Source organism: Talpa occidentalis, unplaced genomic scaffold, assembly GCF_014898055.3.
Source record: "Talpa occidentalis isolate TD23 unplaced genomic scaffold, MPIMG_talOcc4v2.1 talOcc4.14, whole genome shotgun sequence".
Taxonomy (NCBI): Eukaryota; Metazoa; Chordata; class Mammalia; order Eulipotyphla; family Talpidae; genus Talpa; species Talpa occidentalis.
This window is the reverse complement of record NW_023601433.1, coordinates 24,979,148-24,999,725: the sequence shown is the minus strand read 5'-3', so window position 1 is coordinate 24,999,725 and position 20,578 is coordinate 24,979,148. Positions and strand designations below refer to the sequence as shown.

At 36.6% G+C, this 20,578-nt stretch overlaps 2 protein-coding genes across 2 annotated transcripts in view; both read right to left on the bottom strand.

Moving 5' to 3' along the window:
* Window positions 1-3,145, bottom strand: part of LOC119244459 (ankyrin repeat domain-containing protein 26-like) — a 28,493-nt gene extending 25,348 nt beyond the window's left edge. The window contains exons 1-2 of the mRNA XM_054694647.1: window positions 3,137-3,145; window positions 1,538-1,816 (exon numbers count right to left, since the gene is read on the bottom strand). Coding sequence (XP_054550622.1) covers window positions 1,538-1,816; window positions 3,137-3,145 — 288 coding nt within the window. The remainder of the gene's footprint in view (window positions 1-1,537; window positions 1,817-3,136) is intronic.
* A 1,632-nt stretch (window positions 3,146-4,777) lies between these two features.
* LOC119243990 (uncharacterized) overlaps window positions 4,778-20,578 on the bottom strand; it is a 61,217-nt gene continuing 45,416 nt past the window's right edge. The window contains exons 17-22 of the mRNA XM_054694645.1: window positions 17,603-17,758; window positions 12,742-12,924; window positions 12,036-12,188; window positions 11,374-11,404; window positions 10,949-11,081; window positions 4,778-4,892 (exon numbers count right to left, since the gene is read on the bottom strand). Of these exons, the coding sequence (XP_054550620.1) occupies window positions 4,843-4,892; window positions 10,949-11,081; window positions 11,374-11,404; window positions 12,036-12,188; window positions 12,742-12,924; window positions 17,603-17,758 (706 nt within the window). The 3' untranslated portion in view covers window positions 4,778-4,842. The remainder of the gene's footprint in view (window positions 4,893-10,948; window positions 11,082-11,373; window positions 11,405-12,035; window positions 12,189-12,741; window positions 12,925-17,602; window positions 17,759-20,578) is intronic.

Genomic DNA, 20,578 nt, shown 5'->3' with positions numbered 1-20,578 from the left:
TATATTTCTCATAGCTACCTAAATAAGATATTTCTGTTCCTGATTTTATATCAATATCACATTATTATGTTAATAATATACAATGCTAACATATGTACTTGAAAAATATCATCCATTGACCTTCTTTATCATACAACTCCTGTTTACTGAATTCAGTTGAAGAAAGAGAAGTTGTTATCCTCTTGCCTAAACTGCTATGTAGCTTAGACAACAGATTCAAACCCTTAACCATTCTTCCCTGACCAATTTGCAAAACTTGACAATCCCCTGAAAGTCTCAAAGGAAGTGGAGATGGAGGCAAGACTAGTGGTAGCAAATTTCACACTGGGGAACATTTTCCCTCTCTGTATTAAATCCTTACATTAACTTCAATTCTCGGCTTAAATCCTTCTGTCTCAGAATAAAAGTGAAATCATTCCAATGGCCTTCAAGACCCTAAGGACTCTGCCTCCACCTACCTTCCTGACCTCAACCCTTACAAATTTCCCTCCTCACTCCCTGCCCGCTACACATGCATCCTGCCACCCCTCATTTGTCTGAAAATGAGGGTCTAAGGCCAAAGTAACACATCACAGAGATATCCAATTCTGTTAGTGTTGGATAATCTAGGTCCAAATGATAATAATTGAGCCTTGAAATGAGAATTGTGAGAAAATTATTTATAAAAAGTGTTCAAAGTAAAGTATAAATCACAGTAAGAAGATTAAATCAGAATTTTGCTGAAACCAACATTTGTCTCAAATTATAATTTCATGAAAAATAGATGCCTTTAAAGTGCTGAGCAGGTCTTTAGATCACATAATTGGAGACCAAAATATTTTCAAATTCAATTCAAACTGACATGAGTAAAAATAAAGCTATATCAACTGTTATCTAAAATAACTAAAAAAAAAAAAATTAGTAAAGTCTCCTGAAAGAAAAGTTCTATGAGATGCAGCCTCTACATTTTAGTTCATCTGGAAAATCTGGAGTTGACTGTCAAGGTAATACACTTACTTGACTATTAATTCCAAAATATTCATTTTAGGTATTGAGCACTTTTACCTAGCTGCCTCATCATAGTACAAAATTGGGGTTTAAAGATTCATATTTTTATTTTAGCAGTATGACTAAGTTATTAATATCAGTCTGTACCTATTGACAACTTATTTTTGCCCTTTTAAAATTTCATAGGTGACTCTACGTCTTTACATAGTGTAATGCACCTCTCAGGCCTAATTTTTATTTACTGGACACAATAGATGGTTCTAAGCTGACAAAGCAAATATGATTAGAATCTATATATTTCTCACATTCACTAGATTCAATCTTTAGCCCTAACCAATTATTACTTTGAGTTTTCCTTCAGGAAGCTTGAAAAATAACTTTCTGAATAGAATACTTACTTCTCTTGCTGCTTTCTTCTTTTCATAATTATATATTCTTTTTTTAAAACAATTACATTCATCAATTAACTCATCGTTTGTTTCGTTTTGTTTCTCATTTCAGTTCGAAGCCTTCTTATAGTGTCCTGAAACTGGCCTCGCATATTCATTACTGTCTCCTCTTTATTGTCAGCTTTGTTGCGAGCCTCATTCAGGTGCTGTTGAAGCAACATGTTTTCCCTCTGTAGTTGAGATAATGTCTCCTCTAAATGTAGCTTCTCCTCTCTTGTCTCTTGGAAATGATGTTCTAGGTCTCTCTCGGACTTGTGACTTTGACCACGATCTTGTACATCAGCATCCAGTCTACGACGGCAGGATTCAACTTCTGCTTTCAGCGTTTCTGATTTTTGTTTTTCATGTTCCAGTTGAGTGCTCAGCGAGTTATTTTCACTCTTTAGAACAAGAAGTTGTTCACAATATTGGGATATTGTATTTGCAAGTCTTCCTCACTCCGTCGTATTGTTTTTCGCAGAAAATCATTCATTTCTTTTATAATTTCAATGGTCTTTTCTTTTTCCTGTTTTGATTTTTCATTGTTTTTATTTCCAGTTTCAGCATACTGATTTCATCCTGCAAAGTGTGGCTTTTATGTACTCGATCATTCTCTCTTTCATTACTCTCAGAAGCCTAAGTAAAATACAGATTTTGTTAGCAGTCAATGAAATTACAATTTCTCTGAAATTAAAAAGCAAATGATATGCTTATAAATGTAAAGATAGCAACTGAGCCTATCCAACAAAAAATCAGTTGGACATCAGAATTTACATAAGCATAACTGCCCCAAAGTTCAGGAATTACCTGAAGACTTAGTCCACAACGATAAAAAGGAAACATGAGAAAATTAAGAATCTCAGAATGGGAAAGAGACTAGCTATGAATTACATCAAATGCAGAAGGCATAAAAGATTAGTGTGTATATCTTTGGACTGATTAATTTTCCTGAAAGTTTTCTTTTTCCCTGGGCTTCCATTTTATTGTACTTTTCTAGCATTTTTAAGGTCAGTTATAAGGATTCAATCTATTGTTAACTGGTAAACCCAGGCATGGTAGTATGCCTGAAGTTCTAAGCTACACATATGAATGAACTCATTTAGATGTCAACTCAGGAAGGGAGAAGTTAAAAATACAGGCAAACTACAGGATTTCCCCAGGTCTTCTGACTCTACTAGCGCTAGTGTACCAAACTGCATCTACTTCCTTGGAGTAAATATATTGATACAAAAGAAGTCTTCTGTTTCAAAGCACTAAAGGTAAATAAGGTGAAATTTATATGCTCTCTTTAAAAATCATGAGATTATTCCCTGGTGCAATTAGTTTTAGTTCTTCAAAATGTTTAAAATAGTAATAAATGTGAAATAGAAAACCACTGCAGAATTTGTGGAAATAACATAATTATTGATAAATTGTCACTGAGTATATATTATGGCATATCATTTCTAAAACTCCTTATATGGACATAGTTGCTATTAAAGAGAAAAAAAAAGTTACTTTCTCAAAACTAGAAAACATACATCCAAAGTATTGTGTCTGACAATACTTCTGATGAACATAGATGCAAAAATTCCCAATAAAAATCTTAGCAAACTGTATAGGGAGGATTGAACACAGGAGCCCCATGGCACCTAAATGCCATAAGGCATGCTGGTTTCGGGGCTCTCTCAGCATGCCTCAGCATGCTGCCAGATGGGGGCAGCCCTTTCCCCACTCTATACCTCATCCATGCTCCCTCAGCCCCCAGCCTGGCAGGCCCCAACTGCAGTGGCAATGGTGGTTTCCTTGCTCTACCCCTCACCAGCTGGTCCTGGGGCTCTGGCAGTGAGGCTCGCCCAGGCCCAGAGTGAGCTGGAGGGAAAGAGGCCTACAGACTGTGCACATGGCCATCACGGCAGGCTCTGAGCAGTGGCCAGCTCTCCAACAGCTCAGACTCATCAAACAGTTCTTCTGCAGAGCCACATGCATGACCTCACCAGCCCACTGAAGCATGCTAACTCATCAAACCTCCAGCCCCACTAAAGCTGGTTCTGCAGAGCCACCACCAATGAGAGCTTGTCAGGTCTGGACAAGCAGCCACAGTTGCACTTTTTGAATATGACACATTGAGGTGGACCAATCATGTAAGCTCTGAATGGACCAATCTTACCAATTCCATTCCAGGATTTTTTGAGCCCATTGAAGATTCTAAATGGGCCAATCAGGTGGGGTTTGAAAGGTGGGGACCCTGCACAACAACTGACTTGATGCACTGAGCAGATCCATTCATCAGACCCTTCACAGACAGATTTATCGGACTTCAAGACTTCCACAGACCTTCACAGAGAACTCCACAGCTCTCTGTAGAATGTTGCAGGGACCACTGATACCTCCATAGTCTTCAACACTTTCAAGACCTCTGCAGACTGTGAGAACACCACAGATCTTAGCTTCAATCTGCAGTCTTGTAACTGGATCCTTGAAGCCCTCAGAGGCTTCAGGGCAAGGTGATTGTGTTGGGGTAACTTGTGGGGGCTTCAGCCCACTGCCCGGATGGTACCCTCCCAGACCCCAGTTAGGCTAGCTCTGGCCATGCCTCTCTGGAAACAACAAGCCCACGAGCCTGACCTGACCTGAGTGCAGATCAGACTGGACTTTTCCCCCTTCAGTTTCAGGCTCTAGGAGTCAAAATTGAACCAATCAGGTGTGAGCAAAATGGACCAGTCAGGAGGAGTTAAGAAGACCAATCAAGTTCCAGTCTACTTCATTATTATTCAGATTGAAAAATGAAAAATGAGCTGATTAGTGATAATGGTCCAATCATAGGATTGAAAATGGCCTAATCAGGCTTATACGGTGGAGGCCCTGAAGGGGATACAAGGCAGAACAAGAGCCAGCTTGAGGCAGAGGCAGCAGCGGTCTGTGGAGGTCTATGGATGTGTGGAGGTCTAAAGTCTACAAGGTTTACATTCTACAGAGGTCTGGTGAGTCCCATGGAGATGGACTGCTTGATGCATCTCTCTCTTCAGAGTCTGGGAGCAGAATCTTTCTTCTTCAAAAATGGTTTGATGAAAGCTTTCTCTTCAACAGCAGTATGAATCCTTCTTCTGAAGCTTGCAGCAGAATGCTTCTTCAGAGGTGGTTCAATGATTCCTTCACTCTTCAGAGGATGGCTGCACACTGACTCCAGCTGGCTCTTGCTCTGCCTGGTATCTCCTTCGAGGCCCCCCTCAACAAGCCTGATTGGACCATTGTCAATCGTAAGCATCTGACTAGAATGTTTGCAACCTGAACAACAGACATCAAATTAATGGGATATTGTAACTAGTTTTGATTAAAGTGTTAGAAATATTAAAAGTTTGCCAAGAGGAACTTGCCTTCATTAAATCACTTCTTAGAGCTCTCAGTTCCACAGCTACTGATGACAGTGTGGACTCCAGCTGCTGCTTCACTTGAACGCCACTCCTGTAGTGCTCTTCTTCGCTTCGCAGCCGATCCCTAAGTGTTCCGATATAAAGTCAGCATATTAAAGGTATGTATGACTTTAGGAAGTATTTCAGAGAGAAAAAATTTGAAATGATACAGTACCGTTAGGGTTAAGGTAACCTTTTTGCTCCACATAGTTATTGGTACTCTCTTTGAATAGTTTAGTTACAAATTTAAAAGGAAAGTTTTTGTTTTTTAAACAAGCTTACAAACACACTAGAACAAAATTTCAACTTCACAAAATATTACAGCTACTACTACAAATGATTTACAGTGTAAGACAGCATCTTCAGATTTCTTGCACACAATATCCATTTGTAGATCACTATAATCCAAGACTAGATGAGTGAGTCTGTTAAGTGTTGCTCTACTCTTTTTGTGTTTCTTCTTTTGCACTTTCCACTGAGCTTGTTGATCACTAGGTATTTAGAAATCATTTTCATACTCCTTTTGGAACAAGACAACCCATATTCACTAAGTATAATAAAAGTAATATGTGCTTTTAGCACAGACCTTGAAATAATTTGATATAGTAGGAGAGAATTGTTGAATACATTATTCAGTAATCACTTTCCACTTTTCTTTTTATTCCATGCATAGGTTAAGAATAAAACTGCATAATTTTTTTGTTTGTGGTAATTTTATTTTTATTTATTAATCTTTTTACTTTTTAACATTATTGATTATCTTTAGAGAATATTTGATTTCCCTGATCATATGTAGTCTCCATAAATCTCACCACCACATCGCCCATGAACCATACATTTTAAAGACATCTGTCTTCAGAAAAGTTGCCATTTCATGTGTGTTGTTGGAAATGGAAATTCATATGAACTCTCGTGAAAACAATTTAGAAATATAGATCAGAGACATTTTAGCATTGCTGCACTTCAGCCAAATACTATACTAAAGATTTTTTTTCTTCAGTATACAGATTGATACAAAAGGAAATCCTTGCAGCAATAGTTACAATACAGTATTCCATATGGTATACTTCTATAGGGTCATTGAAAGTATGATTTGGAAGACTATACAGTAAATTATTAGCAAAAGTATTCACTATCAAAAACTTGCTATACTACTTCCAAGAATTTTATATTCCACAGCACTAATAAAGAAGGTTTCTACTCTGAAAATCCTAGAAGGCGTTAGCAATTACAAAACTTCTCTTATGTATTTGTATTTTTAACGAAATAGTTGAAATATCTCTTTAAAACCACAAAGCTCAATACCTCAAATTGCACCAGCAGTATTCTTGTTTCAAATTTTGCTGCTTTAGCTGTGAGTTTATGTCTTTTGTTTCTAATATCTCCTTTTTTAGTGCACAATTCTCAGCTTTATTTTTCTATATTTTTCCTTAAGTAGTTCACAGTGATTATTTTTAATTTCACATAATCTTTTATGTGGACAAATTAAGTCTTGGGATTTTGATACGTTTGATATTAGTAAAACTGAATCAGGGAGAAAACACAAGAGAAAAACAAATATATAAGTACTTTTTTTGCATATAAAGGGTGGTACATTTTCTCAATCACTCATCCATACCTTAAACAGATACATACTGGGTATCTAAAAAGTAGAAAAAAATATACTAAACTCTGTAGATAGAACAGATGGGAACACTGGGGTATTTAGCTTAAGGGACAGGTAAAGTTTAGCGTAAAGTCTAAATTCATACAGATACTACAAGAAAACAAAATTCTATGCTCACATGACAATACCTGATCTAGATTAGGCCCAGGGAAGAGGTCCCTGAGGAACAGACTGTTGCCCTGAGGAATGAAGGAGGAGCAGGAAGCAAAGGAGAAAGAAAGCCACTCTAGGTAGGGGACATCATGTGCTGAAGTTTTATTGCAATCTGCTTCTAGCCAAGAGGAAGTAACAGGTACCAATTTACCTTCCTACCTGAAACAAGCAAAAGCAAAATAGAAAAAAAATACAATAAAAAAATAATGATTTTCAAGACAAAGAACATCAAGTAATAAAGACAATGCCCCAACAGCTCACTAGCTTAAGATAATTTCCAGATCATGACACAGGGGAAGGTACTAAGGTGAAGTCTACCAGATACTCTTAGGTGAGGTGATGAAATTGGGAGTCTGGTGAAACCAAGAATATGATAGAGATCACAGGTCAGATCACTGAAGAGAAAAGAGCAGAATCAAGAAAGAGCCCTGAAGATCTACAGAGGGCCTTCTAGAGTATTCAAGAGAGTAACTGGCGGTAAATTCATATGAAGAAGCCACCTGAGACTGTGGAGAAGAAAAAACTGAAAAGAATAAACTCCACCGGATTAGTGGTGCTTCCTTTAACTAGTTTGGAAAAATTCATAATTAACAGGATAATGAATAGAGCAGTGAAAGGTCTTGCCTTGGTATTGGGAAATAATTAGCCTTCGGCATTCACCCAACAGATAAAAAGAGCAAGACCATGAAGGATCAAACTGTTTATAAGTCACTTAACTAAAAAATAATAAGAATAATAACAAAAAATAGAAGAGTAGAGTCATGGAAGCTATTTTTTTCCTCAAATAAATAGCACTTGTAGAAATGAAAAATATAATCTCAGAGATGACAAATATACTGGTTGGGAATAAACATATTATACATCACACACATACACACACAAAAGACTAGTAAGGATGACCTTGGTGAACTGTGAGAAAATTTTAAATGGCCATGATACAATTCTCCAAAGAGTTAGGGGAAAGGAAAAAAATATTTTGAAAAAAATGACCACAAACTTCTAAACTTAATGAAAACTATAGTTCCACAGGCCCAGGTAGTATCTGTGTAGGACATGAGAAAAGTAAACTGCTGTAATTTTGTCATACTATATATGATATTGTATAGTATTACTTGAATGTGGTAAGTTAGTCATATGCTATAAATGCTACAACCACCACTAAAAGAGTGAAACAAAGGAGTTATAGCTAATTATCTAATATAAAGAAATAAAGTAAGTCATACAAATCACTTGATATTCTAGAAGGAAACAAAAAGGGGAACAAAGAGCAGGTGAGGCAAAACAGAAATCAATCAGCATGATAACAGATTAAACCTCACTGTATATATTGACAATTACTTTAAAAGAAAATGATATGAAAACTTCAATGAAAGGCATATGATCAAACTGAATCAAAAAGCAAGTCCAACTAAATGTCACCTACAAGAAATGCACGTTGAAAATAAAGGCACACATTAGTTAAAACATGGAAAAAAATACATACACTAATCCCTGACAAAAAAAGGAAGCTGAGCTGATGTCGTTATGCTAATAGCAGACAAAGCAGTTTTCAGAGCACAGACTATAATCAGCAATCAACCAGATAATTTCATAACAGAAGGGTTAATTTATAGGAAGGATAATAATCCTCTACGTTTATGAACTTAACACTAGCTACAGAATGCATGAAGCAAGCATCCTTTTATGATAGTAACTCTAACCAAAATGGGGATGGAGGAATCTACCTCAATATAATAAAGGCTATATATCACAAACTAACAACCAACATTATATTCAATGGTGAAAAACTGATAACTTTTCCATTATGGGAACAAAGCAAGATGCCTACTGTCGCCCCTTCTTTTTAACTTAGTACTAGAGGTTTTGGTCAGAAATATCAGACAAAATCAAGAAACAAAGGGGGTTCAAGTTGGAAAGAAGTGAAACTATCACTACTTACAGATGATATATTATATTTAGAAAATCCCAAAGACTCTATCAAAAAGTTCTTAGAAACAATAAATGAATATAGCAAAGTAGCAAGTTCAAATCAACATACAAAAATGGATAGTGATTTAATATGCAGATATTATCAAAACAGCCATCCTACCAAAAGCAATTTACAGATTCAATGCTATTCCAAAAAAAAATTCAATGACATTCTTCAAAGAAATAGAACAAATATTGATGAAATTCATATGGAGCCACCAAAAACCCAGAATAGCCAAAGGTCTCCTGGGAAAAAAAAAAAGGGGGGATGGTGGTATCACACTCCCATACTTCAAGCTATACTACAAAGCCATAATAATCAAAACTGCATGGTATTGGAACCAGAACAGACACACAGACCAATGGAACCAAATAGAAAATTCAAAAATAAACCAACAGATTTACAGTCAACTAATCTTTGACAAAGGAGCAAAGAATATGCAATGGAACAAAGAAAGATTATTCAATAAATGGTGCTGGGAATACTGGGTCACTACATGCAAAAGAATGAAGCTTGAATACTACCTCATGCCATGCACAAAAACCAACTCAAAATGGATTAAAGAGCTAGACATAAGACCTGAGACTATAAAATAAATAGAATGAAATATAGGTAAAAAACTACATGACATTTACCTCAGTAACATCTTTAAACACACATCACCCAAAGCAGTGATAGTGAAGGCAAAGATAAACAGCTGGGACTACATCAAATTAAAGAGCTTCTGTATAGCAAAAGAGACAGTAACCAAGACAAAGAGACACCCCACTAACTGGGAGAAAATTTTTGCATACAACACTAATAATAAAGGACTGATCAGAAAAATCTACAAAGCACTGATGAGACTCAACAAAAACAAAGTAAACAACCAAGTCAAAACATGGGCAGAAGAGCTAAAAAGAAACTTCTCCAAAGAAGAAATGCAAATGGCCAGGCATATGAAAAATTGTTCAACATCACTTGTAATCAGGGAAATGCAAATCAAAACTACAATGAGATACCATCTCACACCAGTGAGAATGGCATATATTAAAAAAAACTAGCAACAACAAATGTTGGCAAGGATGTGGAGAAAAAGGAACACTCCTCCACTGCTGGTGGGCATGCAAAATGGTCCAACCACTATGGAGAGCTGCGTGGAGATTCCTCAATCTGCTAAGATGGAGATTCCATATGATCCAGCAATTCCACTACTAAGATATGTTCTCAAAAGACACAGAAACATTAATTCAAAAGGGCACCTGCACCCGTACGTTTATAGCAGCACTATTTAGAATAGCTAAGCTATGGAAACAACCCAAATGCCCAAAAATAGATGACTGGATCAAGAAGCTGTGGTACATATACATAATGGAATATTACTTAGCAATCAAAAAGATAAACTCATGTAATTTTCAGTAACATGGATGGAGCAGGAAGGGATCATGCTCAGCAAAATAAGCCAGAAAGAAAAAGAAAGATACCAGGTGGTCTCACTCATAGCAATAATTTAGAAAACCTAAATAAGGGATCAGGAAAAAGACTAATTACAATAAAGTAAAAATCAAAATCAACAAGCAACTATAAAGCAGAGGCACACTACAGGAGGGGGAGAAAGGAGTAGGATCAAAACAAGTGTGCTGGGAATTGCACGGGGAGTATAACCAAGATGAAAATGCATAATTGTACAAAAATGAAAAATGGTGTAAAAATATACAAAAGTAAAAAAACAAAAATTAAAATAAATATAAAAAGAAAAAAAAATAAATGATTCATTTATCTAATTTATCTTTCTCCTTTTCTCTGACTGCCCTTCTTTCCCCTTCCTTGCTTCCTTATTTCTTTGCTGTTCTTTCTCTAGTCTTTTTGAAGTTTCCTTCTATCATTTGTTGCTATCACAAAACAGCTATGTCTTGGACTTAAAGCCTGTTTGTTGTTGACTTACTAAAAATGTTATATTATTAAATATAATTTAGATTATTAAAAAAAAAGACAATGTTAAGAAAATGAAAAGGCAAGTCACAGACTGGAAGAAAATACTTGTAAAACCAGAGCTGATCTAGAAACTTTCCAGAGGTAGAACGTCAGGGAAAACAGATCTCAAGATATTTCAGTATTCCAGGAGGGAAATAATGGTAATCTGACTTCAAGGAAAGGCCTAGGAGAGAGGATAGTCAACAAAAAGTACCATGGGGATTCTCATAGATCTTTGGCTGGAAGTAAACAATAGCTCTCATTTCATCTCAATATAAACATATTTCTGAGATGAATAACATGAGAACAGATCTGTGCTCTATAGTGCAGTACTAGACAAAGTGTGCATGTGACACTACAGTATATGTATTAAGAATTTATAATTAAACAATGCTCCTACCTTTATAATTCATGCCAAGTTGTTCCATTAACAACACACAATTCTCATGTTCAGAGTAAAGCGAGTCACAACCCGTTGAAGCTATTTTGGATGTCTGAGTTATGTCATCAGAATCATCTGTAGGATTGATTTCCTGTTTGACATACAAATAAAAAATATTTCAAAATGTCTGGTAACTATTGGAAAATATGTTAAGTGTACAGAGGTGATAAATATTCACCTTTTTATAATAGCAAAAACATAGGTACTCCTTAAAGGAACTGACGTTTATGAAAAGGATACCTTCATAAGTTATTATAATTTATAAATTATTTTTAAAGTAAACATTTTTATAATGAAGTAAGACTTTCTATTTTTTCCTTATATCTTTTAAAACGTATTTTTACTACAGAATAATTTTTGTCCTTATTTATTTTTTACTATACCTTCTTCTCTTTAGATGTTTTCTTTACAGGCCTATAAAAAGAAAAGATATATTTTCAGGCAAATAGTAAATAGCCAAATATAAAGAATATCAAAACCTATTGTTTTTATATAAAATCTTCTAACCCATACATTCCTAAAAAGGGATTAAACACTAAGTAAATAGAGTAACATTAAAGACCAAAGATGTAGTGTAATATTAACAAATTAATAAATTACTTCAAATTAACAATCAAAAGACAAAAAGGAAAATCAATGGTATTTACATGATTTCATAGGAAACATATTCTCGGGTTTTTTGTGGTGGTCATTTTCAATAAAAAACAATCTTTCACTGGTACTAAAACCTAATTGAGAAGTATTGTTCAAGTCCTTATATGGAAGGAGACCTTTTTAAATCATCATGGTGGTGGTATGTATGGTAACATAATTCTGAAGAGATATGAACCTATCACCTAAAATATAGACAGGGTTGTAAATGAGATGCTACAATAAAAAAAAAAAATCGCTCATCCTCATCTATCGCATTTCAGGAGTATCTTTCAGATAAAGTTCATTTTCTCTTGCCTCAGTAAGTATGCCAGATTATGCTGTTTTATTTTCAGTAAAAAGTAATCACTGCTAATATTCCTTTGTCAAGACAGGAAGAATTTATAGATTTTACCTTCCAACATCCTGATTGTTTTCATGTCTCCTGCTGTCACCTTGCTCTGGAAATACTACACCAGCTGTCTCATGTGTTACTGTCCGAGGTTCTGTTGGCATATTCATTTCATAGGTGCTTTTCTTTCTCTTTTTTCTAGTCAAGCCAGGAATTCTATTTAAAAAGCCATAAGAAACTGTTTTAGAGGAAATCTATTGTAAACATTAAAAAAAAAGGAAAAATTCCAAAACTTATCTAACCTACTTCATTTATTGACTCGGAAAGCCAGGATGAAGTAACAACCATAAGCAAGAAAACATACTCCTTGCTTCACTAACAAAAGTCCCTGACCAAGGAACTGGCTAACTAACAAAACAAGCCCTAGAAATTTGACCACAGAATTGAGGCTAAAAGAGGGGAAGGAGAGGAGGAGGTGACAAAGTAACAGGGATGAGAATCCAGCAGTCTAGGATAAAGCACTCTGGGTGCTTTGGCGGTGGGAGTCGTGTGGTAACATCCACCTGATGAGGTGGGAACCTGTCCCCTAAATCATACACAGGCTTGTCAACCAATGTTCCTTCAGTGAAGTCACCCAAAGCTGACTGGTCCTCATTGTTACCTCTCAGCAGTATTTGTCTGACAAGTGTAAGATTTTTCTTGTGTTAGCCTATAAGCTACATCATACAGTTTGTTTCCGGAAGAGTAATCACTGCTAATATTCCTTTACCTATACAGGAAGAAATTATACACATTGCTTCCATTATTCTGTCTTGATTCATGTCTTCTGCTGTCACCAGTCACTGAATGCAAAGCACCAGACTTCCTGCTTACTTTAGGCACAGATACTGCTGAATTACATGTTTCATTTTTGCTCTTCTTTACTCCATTTTTATGCAAGCCAGGAACATTACTTTTAAAAAAGAAACAAAATAAAGCTAATGTTTTTAAAAAAACACTTAGGATGATTTAAAACACAACTTTTGTAAAATAAAAATAAAATGGGAAGGGTTGAAGAGACACAGGAAAAACAAAAATGGAAGAACAAACATATTACAAAACGTAAAATACTGGAACAGAAGTCAGCACAGTAATTTTGAAAACTCCTAAATGCTAAATTTAAAACCCAGAGTTCACTGACTCAAAGTAATGACACACAGATGTGGAAATACTAATGAGCCATATACGATGTAAATGGAAAATTACTATTAGAAACATACAATATGAATGAAGGAAATCCAGGAAATATGCTGGGCTGGGGTGAAAATGCCTATATGTTGGTTTGACTTCAGGTTCATGATCAAATAAGTCACAATTTTCAGGCCCCCTTCTAAGAACAACAATTTGGTGTCACCCATGTACAAAACATAATGCCTTTCTGAGAGCTGAGTCCTCCAGTCCCATACACCAAGAGATCTTAGAGGGGTGGCAGCTTCGTTGCAGTGTGTACAGGCTCACAGACCAGTCTCAGCAGTGGACCCTGCAGAGCCCAAGACTTGGCTCCACACACTCTTAAGCTGCATCCAGGAACAGCTGGAAAACCCTGCCTTCAGCAATCATTCCAGATGGGGCAGCAATCATTGAACTGCAGACCTTAATTTCCATTCTCCCCAAAGCCTATTTAGAGGAACAGGTGGTTGTGTTCAAAAACACCATGTCACACAGCATACATTTCTCCTACCATGGGGAACAATACAAACATCGTAAGTTAATTTTACACACTGACGGTTCATAATTCTGTGGCAAGAATTTTTTAACTCCTATAATTTACTAGTTGCTTCTTTAAGTGATAGCATATAAATAGTTTTTCTACTCATCAGATCCATTTGACCTTATATAAAATACCATAAATACCAGTAAAAGGTTTAAAAGTGAGGAAATATACGACTGAGCTTAAACCCCACAATGCAGAACATGCATAGAGCAAATACTGCATATTGCAGAGAGCCAAAGGAATCCCAAAGAGCATATAATTGACAAGTAGACTTTCACCAGTGACCCACACAAAACTGTTTAGTCTAAGTGAGAATTAGTATAAAATGTAAAATGAAACACACAGGTTAAACTCCATTCACTCAGTGAGCCTTCAGGGGATAATATTCCAGCCCAGTTTGGGCACTGAAATAATAGCAGAGATCAGACAAAATCCTACCCTTGAAAATGAAGTAAACAGACGATGAACTTGATGTCAAAACATATATCCTGCTAGAGTATAGAGTATACTATAGTAGAGGAAAGGAAATTTGGAGGTTTGTAAGCAGGTGAGGCATAAGAATAAGACTCAAAATGGCCAACCCCTCAGATATTGCTGAGAAAGTATTTTATGAAGGAATGAAAGGAGCAAGCATAAGGAAGATAAATCATTCCAGTTAGAATCAACAGCAAGTACAGGGGTATGTCTTCAGGGTGACAGAATGTTGAAAAGGTCAACGTGGTTGGAGCAGAATGGAAGGGACAGAATATGGAAATTTGAAATTCTTATGTTTTAAGATTTATTTATGCATACAATAACTGGGGTGCAGGCCAGAGGTGTTGGGGGTGGTGAGAGGATTCACCAGAGGTAGAGTGGGGAACAGAAGAGGTAGACTGACTGAAATACACTGCGGAGGGGAGCAGCGGGTAGGACAGGAGAGGTCTGCTGTGCCATATGGGTCACCTCCCTGGCTGGCCAGGGATCAAAATCATGCTGCAGAGGCTGTGGATAGCTTCACAGTATTTTGCTCAACCCCTTGTGCCACCAGGAAGGCCCCCTAGAATATGGAATTTCAAGAGACAGTGAGAGACAGAGACTGCAGGGAGACACAGAAACTGATCTAAGAGGAACAGAAAGTGTAGGGACTGGTTTGTATTTGAAGAACATTGGCATGTACTCTGACTGAAGAGGGAGTCAAAACAGAGGAACAGCATAATGTTTGCTATGTCAAAATAGGCCACTGATTTTATTTTATTTTATTTTTATGGTTATTTATATATTTATTTATTTTTTTTAATTAATAAATTTTATTTTTATATTCCCCATACAATTGCAAGCCCCCCATTCTGACCCCAATCCCTCCCCTCCCGCACCCCAACCCCCAAAAAGTGTCTCTGGTTCATAGTTTTTTGTTGATTTTGATTTTCACTTTCTTATAGTTATTCATTTTCCTGGTCTCTTAATTAAGTTTTCTAGATTCCTGCTATGAGTGAGACCATCGGTATTTTTCTTTTTCTTTTTGGCGTATTTCGCTGAGCATGATCCCTTGCAGCGCCATCCATGTTGCTGCAAATTGCATGTGTTTATCTTTTTTGAATGCTGAGTAATGTTCCATGGTGTATATGTACCACATCTTCTTGATCCAGTCATCTATTTTTGGGCACTTGGGCTGTTTCCAAAGCTTAGCTATTGTAAATAGTGCTGCTATAAACATAGGGGTGCAGGTGTTCTTTGGAATTGATGTTTCTGTGTCCTTTGGGTAAATACCTAGGAGTGGAATTGCTGGATCCTGTGGAAGCTCTATGTTTAGTAGGTCCAGAAATCTCCACACAGCTCTCCATCGTGGTTGGACCAGTCTGCACTCCCACCAACAGTGCAGAAGAGTTCCTTTTTCTCCACAACCTCGCCAACATTTGTTGTTGCTAGTTTTTTTAATATGTGCCATTCTCACTGGTGTAAGATGGTATCTCATGGTAGTTTTGATTTGCATTTCCCTGATTGCAAGTGATGTTGAACATTTTTTCATATGCCTGTTGGCCATTTGCATTTCCTCTTCAGAGAAGTTTCTTTTTAGCTCTTCTGCCCATTTTTTGACTGGATTATTTTCTTTGTTGTTGTTGAGTCTCATCAGCTCTTTGCAGATTTTTGTGATCAGTCCTTTATCATTAGTGTTGTGTGCAAAAATGTTCTCCCAGTTGGTGGGGTTTCTCTTTGTTTTTGTTATTGTCTCTTTTGCTGTGCAGAAGGTCTTTAATTTGATGTAGTCCCAGCTGTTGATCTTTTAGGCCAGCTACTAAGAAACCAAATAAAAGTTTCGGACACTAGTAAAGAGAGCAGATGATTTGGGATTCAACATGTAACAGGATATTGACTTCTGGATATATTTGTCAGGCAAACCTGACAAGATTGACCATCAGATTCGATGTCAGGAGCAAAAGAAAGAGAAAGATAACAACCAAAGTGACACCCAACACATTGACAGAACAAGAGATGCCACTAAAGAACTAATACTCTGCAAGAGTGAAGACATGAACAGAAGAACTGGTGTGAGAAACAATATCAGTAATTCAAGTGGAGAAAAGGGAAACTTGCATAATAACAACCATCCATCAAAAAGAATGATATCCAGCAAGGGATTTGATTTCAGTAATCAAGAAAAAAGATCTGAAGTGGAAATATAATTTTGGAATCATTAATAAATACAAGGAAATAAAAGTCATGTGACAGGGGCCTCCCTGGTGGCGCAGCGGTTGAGCACTGGGTTATGAAGCTGCCTGCGGCCTCTGCGGCGCCAGTTCAATCCCTGGCTGCTCCCCGGCCACCGGAGGAGGGTCCCACATGGCACGTAGACCTCTCCTGCGGCCCGCTGCTCCCCTCAGCAGTGTCCTTCAGTCCTTCTGCCTGCTCTGCTCCCCACTCTGGCTCTGGTGAATTCTCTTACCCTCCTGCACTTCTGACTGTACCCAGTGCATGTATAAACAAAACAAACAAACAAACAAACAAATAAATAAATAAAACATGCCTCTAAAAAAAAAAAAAAGTCATGTGACAGAGGATCAGGACTGAATCCTGGGATTTTTATTTTATACAAAAGGAGGGTGGAGTTGAAGAGCTAGGAAACACAGACTGAGGTAGAAGAAAAGGAAATACATCAGGGACACAGGTAAGTGAGTTCTCCCTCTGAAAATACCAGACTTGTAATTAAATGAAAGCAATGTTGCAGTAAAGAGATTTCCATTAAGGCAAATATAGCCAATCAGTCTAAACCAGTATGTGCGGAAACAGTGATGTGAAATATTGGCGGTAATCTTTAAAAAGCAACTTTGAAGGAGGGATGGGTAAGAAATTTACTGGAGCAAATTCAAAGTGAAAATAAGGAGGAGGATGGATGGTGTTTTAGGACTTAGCTAAGAAGTATGACAGTGGAGGATCATGTTCTCTTCTTGTTTTACTGTAGATTCCAACACCCAATAGTGATTATTCAGGACTTTTTATTAACTAAAATTTTTCTTAATTACCTCAATGTGGTAATAATTGGTAAACATGGCAGACCAATTCAAAATATTTATAAAATTAAGAAAGCAAGGTTTTTGAAATGTTTCCATTCATGGAAATGAATCTATTCATTGAATCTTTCATAAAAACAAAGTATTTAATGTAAAATTAAATATAACAATTTACACAATATAACTAAACAAAAGACATTGAAAAACAATGTTCCCTCAATGAAATAAGAAAATGTCAACCGACCTCCTTATTCCGCTTTTAGCAGTATTTGTCCAAAAAGGTTGAGCCTTCTCGTACCTTGCCTAGCACACTATACCATGCTGCTTGATTTCCAAACAAACAATCACTGCCAATAATCCTTTAAAATTAGAGGGAGAATTATGGATTTTACCTTCTGGCATTCTCATCTGAGTCATATCTCCTGACATCTACATTCACTGGAAGTTCAGCACCAGCCTGCTCGCTGACTTGACCCACATAATCTGGTGAAGACCATGGATCAGTTTGGCTTTCCTTTGCTACATTCTTCTGCAAGTCAGGATCCGTACTTTAAAAAACAAACCATGAAAGCTAATGTTCATTAAGAAATCTTCTGATAAAGACTAACAAAACATCTTTTATAAATACCACAACTTAGTCATTGATTCATTTTTGAAATATTTATGAAGAAGTAAAAATGAAAAGCAAGGAAACAAACCCCATGCTGCAAAGTCAGATATGCAATCATGATACTATCTGATAGCTAAGAGCACATATATGGCATGCTGAAAGTGAGCACAATGGAGGCTTTGCAGAGGAGGTAAGAAGACACAGAGGGAAGAAAACCATTCCACATGGAGGTTACAACATGCATACAAAGATAAGGCACATCACAACTATGTGTTCCCAAAAACTTGAAAGTGTAAGATCAAAACACTGAGAGATGAGTGACCCAGAAATTCTGATAGATCTTGAAAGCTACACAAGTAGTCTAAGTTCACTGCCAAATACTACTGACTCTAGGCAAGAATGTACTAATAAGATGTGTCATGTGATATTGGCCTTTTGTAATGCAATAATGTGCAACTGATTGAAAAATTTTGGGTTGTTGGAAAAGTCATGACATATTTTTTCTGTGTTTTTCAAGCAAAAATGTATCATGACTTATCCAAGAGTCCAACAGCATGAAACAGGTATAATGGAAAAATTCTAAGAAATATCTCATGGGTGAGAATAGATTAACTTTTAAAACAACCATCTGTTGGAAAGACATCAGGGTCCTGACCAAATAAGTTTTACTTTATCAGGTCCCCACCAAGAAACACAATTTGGCATCACACATAGAAAAAAAAAAATAGGCCTTTCTAATATCTGTGGGTTCGAGTACCAACACCAAGGGATCTAAGAGGAGACTTAGGTGCAGTGTATAAGGTGAGGAATTAAGACAAGAGGTCTAAAGAATAATGAAAATTTGGGAGGTCATTAGCATATATAAAAAGTGGCAGTCATGAGACAAAAGATCAAAGCCAATTTTGGGATACTTCAATCCCTAAAATAGGAAGTGGGATTGAAGAAATTGGACAAACATATTGAGGTGGAAGAATGAGAAGTGCACAGCAGACACCTAGTAATGAGTTCTCCCCCTTAAAAAAGAGTCCTGGAGTTAAATGAAGATATGATGTTGGAGGAGAGAGATTTCCACTGAAGAAAATATAGCCCATCAGTGTAAAAAGTATGTGTGGATAAAATGAACACTTGGTGGTGACTGATCAAAGGCAGTTTGGAAGAGCGGTAAGTGGAGAAATTAAAAGTGCAAGTTCAAGAGTGAATATAAAAGAGGAACTAGGGGATGGGCAAACAGTTCTGTATGACTCATAAGCTTAGTACTATGACTGTGGAGGATCCCATTTTCTTCTTTGACTGTAGTTTGCAATACCCAATCATGATTATTTACTATTTTTGTATTGCAATGCTTTTTTTAGTCACATCCATTTACACTCAAAGGTCAACTAAATGGCAAACAATTCAAAGCATTCATATAATACCTGCAAATAACAGCAAAGGTCTCTGGAATGTGTCTATTTATTGAATTGATTCTATTCATTGAATTTATGAATAGAAAACTGAGAAATTTATTGCAATAAGCTTTTCCACAAATAACCAAAATAGGAATTGGAAACACTACCAAAACATACACTGGAAATATAACTGGAGAATTAAATCTATTTGAAGGTAAGGTGATGAGACAGAAGAGAGAGAGGCCCAAAGTTTACAGTAAAGCACTATGGGTGCTTTGGTAGCAGGTATTTTATGGTAACACACATCCAACGAACTATGAAACTAGCACCGAAATCATACACAGGCTTCTAAGCCATTATCTCTTGCATGAAGTGACAAAAAGCACATTGGGTCCTGTTTTCTTTTTTTTTTTTTTAAGATTTATTTATTTATTTATACAAGAGCTGGGGTACAGGTCAGAAGCATGGGAGTTTGAGAGAATTCACCAGAGCCAGAGCAGGGAGCAGAACAGGCAGACAGACTGAAGACACTGCTGAAGGGAGCTGCGGGTGAGACAGGAGAGGTCTGCAGTTCAAATATAAAGTTGGGGATCACTAGCACATACAAGAAAGTAACAGTCATGTTTTTGTTAGAAGACAGAAGATCAAGGACTGAATGTTAATGCTCCTCCTCAATTTGGATAAAAGGAGGATGCAGTTGAAGAGAAATAGGAAACACAGACTAAGATGGAAGAACAAGAAATGCTTGGGGGGAACCTGATACATGAGTTTACCTCAGAAAATACAAGTCCCGAGAAGCAAATGAAGAAATTATTTTGAAGGAGAGATTTCCATTATGCAAAAGTGTTCACTCTTTTTGATGGATGGTTGTTGTTATGCAAGTTTCACTTTTCTCCAATTGAATTACTGATATTGTTTCTCACACCAGAGTGAACACAAGAAAAATTAGGGGATGGACAGTTCTGTAGGACTTAGGTTAGTGTCACAGCCATGGAGGAGACCATTTTCTTCTTCGGCTGTATTTTGCAATACCCAATCAGAATTATTTAGTATTTTTGGTACTACTCTACTTTATTTCAAACCACCTCTTTGTGACATTCAATGGACAACAAAACGGTGGAACAATAAAAATTTATAAAATCTTATAAGCAAAATATTCTGAATGTTTCTATTAATTGAATTTGTAGATCACTGTAAATAGAGCTCAACGTATTTACAGCAACAGACCTCAGAAAGTCACTAAAAAAAGCAAATGACAAAAAAAAAAAAAAAAACAAATCTAGGACATAGGACTGAAAAATTGAGGCTGAGAGTGGGAGAGTTAGACAGGGTGACAACACAAAGGAGGGGCCTACGGTCTAGAATAAAGC